The sequence below is a fragment of the Equus asinus genome, chromosome 22 (assembly GCF_041296235.1).
Source record: "Equus asinus isolate D_3611 breed Donkey chromosome 22, EquAss-T2T_v2, whole genome shotgun sequence".
Taxonomy (NCBI): domain Eukaryota; kingdom Metazoa; phylum Chordata; class Mammalia; order Perissodactyla; family Equidae; genus Equus; species Equus asinus.
In genome coordinates, this window is record NC_091811.1 from 12,966,428 (window position 1) to 12,974,273 (window position 7,846).

General features: G+C 49.5%; 1 protein-coding gene across 2 annotated transcripts in view; it reads left to right on the forward strand.

The window, feature by feature from the left end:
- Positions 1-7,846, forward strand: part of CACNA2D4 (calcium voltage-gated channel auxiliary subunit alpha2delta 4) — a 108,306-nt gene that overhangs the window by 55,537 nt on the left and 44,923 nt on the right. For both annotated transcript variants that reach the window (XM_014854156.3, XM_070494322.1), the window contains exons 25-26: positions 1,619-1,746; positions 7,749-7,829. In XM_014854156.3, the coding sequence (XP_014709642.1) occupies positions 1,619-1,746; positions 7,749-7,829 (209 nt within the window). The remainder of the gene's footprint in view (positions 1-1,618; positions 1,747-7,748; positions 7,830-7,846) is intronic.

Consider the following 7,846-nt stretch of genomic DNA (forward strand, 5'->3'; position numbering starts at 1 on the left):
AGCCCTGATTCTGGAAGAATCCTGTGACACCCAAGGACCAGCCCACCCAGGTATCCTCCTGCCAGAGAGTGCTGTGGCTAAGGGAGGGAGCCAGAGAAGGGTGCTGGGGGCGGGCAGCAGAGCCACCTGCCACTCTGCAAACCAGGAGACTCAAACAGTAGGGGCCAAGAGCCACCTGGAGGAGAACAGCCAGGGGGCTCCTGAGCGGACTGGACCCTGCCGTCCTGGCCTCCCACCCACTCAGTGCTCCTCTGGCTAAGTCCAAGCACGCTCAGCCAGGGAGCGCCATCTTTGAGCTGCTTCCAGGACTCTGTGATGGATCCATGCTTGCTAGAAAGCTGAGGCTTTCTAGGAAAACAAAATAAGTTGCTCTTCCCTCTCCCCACCTCCCCTCGGTCCCTGAGGGGTGGAAACAGAGGAAATCACGCTGTTTTACTGACCCTTTCCATGGCCCTGGTGGGGACAGGCCTGATCCAGTGCCTCAGCTGTGGATTCGCCTGAAGGCCTTGAACGGCCTTCCTGCCTGGCTCACCACCCACTCGTCCGTCCTCATCCCCCTCAACTTCCACCCCCACCAGAAAATCACACGTCTGTGTCCTGTCTGGCCAAGGCAGACACACCTGCCCTGTGAAGGGTGAAAGCGTTCTCGGTGTCCCCTGCACCCTCTCTAAAAGGCTCTAAGAATGGAAGAGAATAGAAAATGATGCCTTACTCTGTGCACTTGAGTCCTTAAAGCCATTGCCTAGAATGAGTAAGTCTGAGTGGTAAAATACAGACAAATCTGCCCTCCTTTATTTTAGTAGTATAACAATCTCGACACAGACAGGCCTTCCTGAGAATGAACACAGCCACCACAAATGGCTGCACGGGTGGTGCACAGCTCCAGAGGGCTCCCTTCACCTAGATCAGGACGTGCCTGCAGCCCAGGAACCCTGCAACAAGGCAGGTCTGCTTCTGGAATCAGTGTCAGCCAAACACTCTTAGAATCAAACCTCCATTCTCCACCTTGTGGGTTATCCACAAGTAACTTTTTTAATCCCCTGCCAGCTTCTCCCTGCCTCCCACTCTGCTTCTGGATGACACCCCCTTCTGGCGACTGCTGTGTGTTCAGGGAGCACAAAACCATAATTAGCAAGGTACAGCTGCTCAAAAAAACAAAACTCAGAATGCATTCTAAAACCTAGAGGAGCTGACCTCTGAGGTAACCACCCCGGGGGGGTATTATGCCCCTCTCTTGGTGCAGTGACTACAGTCTCCTCTCTCAGTCACCCCAAGGAGCCAGACAAAAAGAAATCAGGCTAGATCCAAAAGAAATACACCCTACAGGCAAGAGTCTACATGAAGATGGAGGGGATTCTTTCGTCAATAGGCCCTATACCTCTTCTAGCCACTAATGTGCCATCAGCTGCAGCAGCGTTGGAGTCTAGAAAAGGCAAAATGGCTGGAGATCATTTTCTGGGGCACTAGCAGTTTAGGGGCTAATATTTTCTATCTGCAACTCTACCAAAGCAGAGAAATATGGCTCTCTTGGCCCAGCAGGACGACCTTGTGTAAAAAAGAAAAAGAGATGAATGTGTTCCCAGATTTGAGGGGAAGTACCAAACCTTTCTCCTTGTAGGAAGTTCCTGACTCCTGAAGATGAGGCCAGCGTGTTCACCATGGACCGCTTCCCTCTGTGGTACCGCCAGGCTGCTGAGCAGCCTCCTGGCAGCTTTGTCTTCAACCTCCGCTCTGCAGAGGGACCAGGTAAGCCACCCCTGCGCCCTGGGGCTGGGCAGGACCAGGGCACCTGCCTCCCGCTGTACTCTCAGTGGGGAACAGGAATGAGTTATGGGACAGACCATCCAGAGCCCTGGGCTCCCTTCCTCCCTTCCCTCCTGCACACATGAGCACCTCGAGCAGGCTCGCTTATGCCTTTCCACATGGCTGGTCTCTACCCTGAATATCGGGCAGATCATTTTATTCCCCAGCCAGCAGTCAAGGTTGGCATTTAAAATTCTGACGTGGAACAAAGGAAAGAGATTTGACCCAAAAATCAAGAAGAGCTGGATTCTAGCCCAAATTCCAAATAGGAGGATATTGGAAGAGTTGATCTCTAAGATTCTTCTATTTCTAAACATCAGAGTGTCTTTGAAAGTCCCTTAAACCATCCAGATGAAAGCGATAGACTTTATAGCCTCGAGGTCTGCTGTCCTTAGAGTCCACTGCCTCACCTCGGCTCTTCCCAAACAGAGAAAGCAGCCCAGTCTCCAGCCACCTGGAGTCCCCCGGGAGCCACACCCTGAGCTTCTGGCCTGCTCCTCGGGAATGCCTGGTACTAATGGGGCACCTCCTGGCTGGCAAGCCACCAAGGGTTCAAAGGGTAGGAGCAGGGAGTCAGGATGGGGCCCCATGGACCACACCAGCAAATCCCTACTAGGCCAAAGATCAGGAAGGGTTTCAGCGCTGCGGGCACCTAACTCCGAACCCCCAGCCTAACTCTGAAAAATGGACACCCCCCCCGGCAAAAAAATTAAGTGACTTTAACAGAGCACCAATGAAACTGCAAAATGTTTAGAACAGACAGGGATCTTGGAGGGTAAATCACCCTCTTGGTTTACAATTGAAGAGACTGCAGTCCAGACAGGCTGAGGGACTTGTCCAGGGGTCTAAGAGTTTGGGGCAGAGCTAGCTTGCCACCAGGTCACCTCTGGGGGAGCCTGACCCCAGAACAGTGGCGCAAGAGGGCGTAGAAAGTATCCACATCCAGGTGGGAGTAAGCCAGTGAGGAGGGAGAGCAGGCAGGAGAGGAAGCATCTGAAATGAGAGGGGCCGGGTGGGAGTCAGCTTGGAACGAAGAGTTGTACTTCCCCTTCAAGACGTCCCTCCACCAAAACCCTTCCAGCCACCACTTCTACCAAAAATGCCCTCAAGCTTCCTGATGGAGAAGTGCCCTGAGCTGACAGCTGGGGAGGCCAGGCCCCAGAGGCTCCTCCTTGGGGCTCCAGGCAGCAAGGCGGGGTCCCCCTCTGTGCCCTCTCGATGCCTTCTTCACCTTGTGCTTCAGCCCAGCTCTCCATCCCACGCCTGTTCCCTCCACCCCATGTACCACTAATATGCTTTACAAAACATTTTTCACATATAACTCACTTAATCTGCACAATCCCATAAGAAAATGTTTCGTTCTTTTGTGCGTGGCTGTCCAGTTTTCCCAACACCATTTATTGAAGAGATTCCCTTTCTCCATTGTATGTTCTTGGCTCATTTGTAAAAAATTAGCTGTCTATATATGTGTGGGTTTACCTCTGGGCTCTCAGTTCTATTCCATTGGTGTGTGTGTCTGTTTCTCTGCAAGTACCATTGGTTACTGTAGCTTCGTAGGATATTTTGAAATCAGGGAGTGTGATGCCTCCAGCTTTGTTCTTTTTTCTCAGGATTGCTTTAGCTATTCGGGGTCTTTCTTTGTTCCATCTAAATTTTAGGATTCGTTGGTTGAATGTCATTGGGATTTTGATAGGGATTACACTGAATCCATATATTGCTTGAGGTAATATGGACATTTGAAATATGTTAATTCTTCCAGTCCATGAGCATGGAGTATCTTTCCACTCCTTTGTGTCTTCTACTTCTTTCAGTAATGTCTTATAGCTTTTAGTGTACAGGTCTTTCATCCCCTTGGTTAAATTTATTCCCAGGCATTTTATTCTTTTTTTTGTGATTGTAAATGGGCTTGTTTTCTTGATTTCTCTTTCTGCCACTTCGTTGTTAGTGTATAGAAATGCAACTGATTTTTATATGTTGATTTTGTATCCTGCAACTTTACTGTATTCATTTATTATTTCTAATAGTTTTTTGGTGGATTCTTTAGGGATTTCTATACATAAAATCATGTCATCTGCAAATAGAGACAGTTTTACTTCTTCCTTTCCAATTTGGATCCCTTTTATTTCTTTTTCTTGCCTAATTGCTCTGGCTAGCACTTCCAATGTTATGTTGAATAGGAGTGGTGAGAGTGGGCATCCTTGTCTTGTTCCTGTTCTTAGAGGGATGGCTTTCAGTTTTTGCCCATTGAGTATGATGTTGGCTGTGGGTTTGTCAAATATGGCCTTTATTATGTTGAGGTACTTTCCTTCTACACCCAATTTATGGAGAGTTTTCATCATAAATGGATGTTGACTCACTATTTTACACCATACACAAAAATTAACTCAAAATGAATTAAAAACTTGAATGTAAGACCTGAAACCATAAAACTCCTAGAAGAAAATATCGGCAGTACACTCTTTGACATCAGTCTTACCAGTAACTTTTGGAATATGTTTCCTCAGGCAAGGAAAGCAAAAGCGAAAATAAACAAATGGGACTGCATCAAACTAAAAGCCTCTGCACAGCAAAGGAAGCCACCAACAAAACAAAAAGACAACCTTCCAACTGAGAGAAGATGTTTGAAAATCATATATCCAATAAGGGGTTATTATCCAAAAAATATAAAGAATTCATACAACTCAACAACAACAAAAAAACAACTTGATTAAAAAACGGGCAGAGGATCTGAATAGACATTTTTCCAAAGAAGATATTCAGATGGCCAACAGGTACATGAAAAGATGTTCAACATTACTAATTATTAGGGAAATGCAAATCAAAACTACAATGAGCTATCACCTCATGTCCTCCAGAATGGCTATTACTAAAAACACAAGAAATAACAAGTGTTAGAGAGGATGTGGAGAAAGGGAACCCTCACACACTGCTGGGAGGAATGTAAATTGGTGCAGCCACTATGGAAAACAGTATGGAGAGTCCTCAGAAAATTAAGACTAGAACTACCATGATTTAGCTATGCCACTTCTGGGTATTTATCAAAAGACACAAAAACACTAATTCACAAAGATGTACACGCCTTCTTGTTCATCGCAGCATTGTTTACAATAGCCAAGACTTGGAAGCAACCCAAGTGCCCATCAACAGACGAATAGATAAAGATGTGGTACATATATACAATGGAATACTACTCAGCCATAGAAAAGATGAAATCTTGCCAATTGCGACAACTTGGATGGACCTTGAGGGTATTATGCTAAGCAAAATGTCAAACAAAAAAAGACAAATACCATATGATTTCACTCATATGTGGAAGATAGATACACAAACACACATAGATACAGAGAACAGACTGGTAGTTACCAGAGAGGAAGAGAGTGAGGGGAAAGCACCTTTACCCCTTTGGGTAAAGGGAGTCATTTGTCTGATGATGGATGGAAACCAGGCTTTTGGTGGTAAACACAATGTAGTGTACACAGAAGTAGAATTATAATGATGCACAGCTGAAATCTATATAATGTTATAAACCAGAGTCCTCGATAAAAAAAAAAAAAGTATTCTTCTTACCCCTCTTCTTAACACGGGGGCAATCTGAGGGTCAGAGAGGTTCTGTGGCCTGGCCAGGATCACACAGCTAGGGAGCCACAGAGGCAGGCTAAACCCAAGGTCTGCCCACCAAAGTCCAGGGTTTTTACTGCACTGAGTGTCGGGCAGGGAGGGGAGGGCAGAGGCAAGTGCTGTCATTCCAGCGAAACCCCACCAGGGAGGTTCTCAAAGCCAGGGTGAAGGGCCCTTGCCAGCCGACCTTGCCCACCCCGAGCCAGAAAGGTGGTTCTTCCTTTGGGGAACCATCTATAATAGTGCAAAGGGCTCCCCACAGAGGGGCTCCTGCAGCATCGCGGGGAGGTTCTCTGGGGTGAGGCCCTGTCCCTGCCCCTGCTCGCGGAGACAGGCTCCTTCCTGCCTCCCCGTTACCGCGATGGGGCTGTGGGCTGCTTGGGAGCTCTTTGTGGCGGTGAGGTAGGAGGGCAGGTGGGTGGGGAACTGAGCCACAAAGAGAGAGGGAGGCTGGCAACTCCAGCAGGGGACGGCTGGGTAGGGAGGCAGGAGCTGGCTCTCTGTTCACACCCTCGCTTACTGGCTTAGCTGAGGCATATGCTTAGAGACACGTGGACACCTCTGCACACTCCCATTCTCCCCCAAGAAAGAAAATAACAATTTCATTTTAATGAGGGCGGGGTCGGGGGACCCTGAGGAGGCCGGGAGTCTGCTCCAAGGGGTGGAGGTTTCCCTCTGCCTCTCCAGGCTGACTCTTGCCCTTTGCCTGGGGCCTGGTGGGCTGAGTTCTGCCCACGCGATGCTGTCTTTTGCAGTCGGTGCCTGAAAACCCGCCAGCACAGAGCAGTCTCACCAATGCCCAGGTGGCTCAGGCCTGTTACTCCTGCTTTCACAGCCCCCCTTCCTGGGCCAGCCCCTGGGCCCTGCCCCCACCCCAGCACTTGGAAGGGTGCTCATCCACCCCAAGTGCTGCACCAGGTAGCTGCTAGGTGACCCAGGCGCTGAAATTCCTGACGTCCCCAGAAACTGCGTCATCAGGGCCTTCGCTTGGGTGCTTCCTACAAGCCTGTGTCCATTGGAGCACACGTACGATGGCACTTCTCCCAGCAGGCAGCCCGTGGGCCTGGAGAATACTGCAGGGGCTCAGCCACATCAGTATCTTCTAGATGCTCCCAGAAGCAAGGTCAGGAAGCCAACTTCTGTGTCCGTTGTGGTCCCTTGCAGCTTCATCGTGGCAAATTCCTAGAGTCAAGGACAACCTTTCTCCTAGAATCAGATTAATTTAGATTTCTGTGAGATATTTGATTACAGCGAGGTGTGATGGGTAATCTTAGCTAAATAGTGGATACAGGAAACCAGTGGTTAATTTAAGTCCCATCACAACTGACACTGTAGTAATCTCCACATGAGATTCTCATGACCTGTTTGATTCCAGCAACATTCGATGTAAAGTTCTAACAAGATAGTGCTGATAAAATCTTGCCCCTTTCTTGCAATTGTAGTAATGGAACTTTACCTGTAGACAAGCGTGCCTTGAAATCTAATCCAGGCCCATGGACTGATGAAAATTAAGAAGCCCGAGGTCACATACTAGCCTGCACCAGCTCAGAGCCAGAAAGCTCTGTTTGAACGTAGGGCTGAAACTGCCGTCCAAATTCTGCATCTCTAGGGGACTGATTCTCCTAAAAGAGGTGGAAAAGCAACTCAAGCAAGCCCCTTGCCCTTCTGGAGCCTGGCAGAGTGCCCCAGAAGGGCAGTGAACAGCTGGACAGCAGGCAAAAGTCATGGTGGGTTGTGTCGGGTTGGCCACCAATGATCAGGATTTATGGTGTGCCTTGGATGTGTCAGACGCCAGCCAGCCTTCTGTGCCTGATGCAGCCCTGGTGTCTGGCTTCCTGAAGGGGCTGTCAGTGTCACTCTGACTCATGTGACGGATGAAGGACAACCCAGGGTCAGCCACCACCAAGTCCTGGAATGCAGCCTCTCTGCTCAAAAGGATCGTTTGACAAAACACAAGTCTTCTGGGTGGGACGGGTCACAGCAAGGTCCCTGAGCATAAGGTTGGCAGCCGCAGACAGATGTGCTGCCTTGACAAAGAGCAAACTCACAGTGTCCTGGTGGCACTGCCAGCACTGTGTTGTCCAGGTGTCCAGGGACCTGGGTGTCTGTATCTGGCAGGTTCAGAGCTGCACAGAAAGGTGGGCAGCGCCTGACACTTGGGAGGCGCTCTGCCAAGACCAGCAGTTGACAGCACAGAGGCAACGTCCCCAAAGCCCACCCACCCAAGGGGCGTCCTCCCCTGGCACTTACACTGGTCCTCTCGGCCTCCCCCAGCCACCGCGCTCCCCGATGCTGAGAAAGTGACTCAGCAACTTTTGTTTCCTCAGAAAGTCCAGGCGAGCCGGTGGCAGTAACTGCGAGCACAGCTGTAGCCGTGACAGTGGACGAGAAGACAGCCATCGCTGCAGGTAGGGGCCGCCTTTTG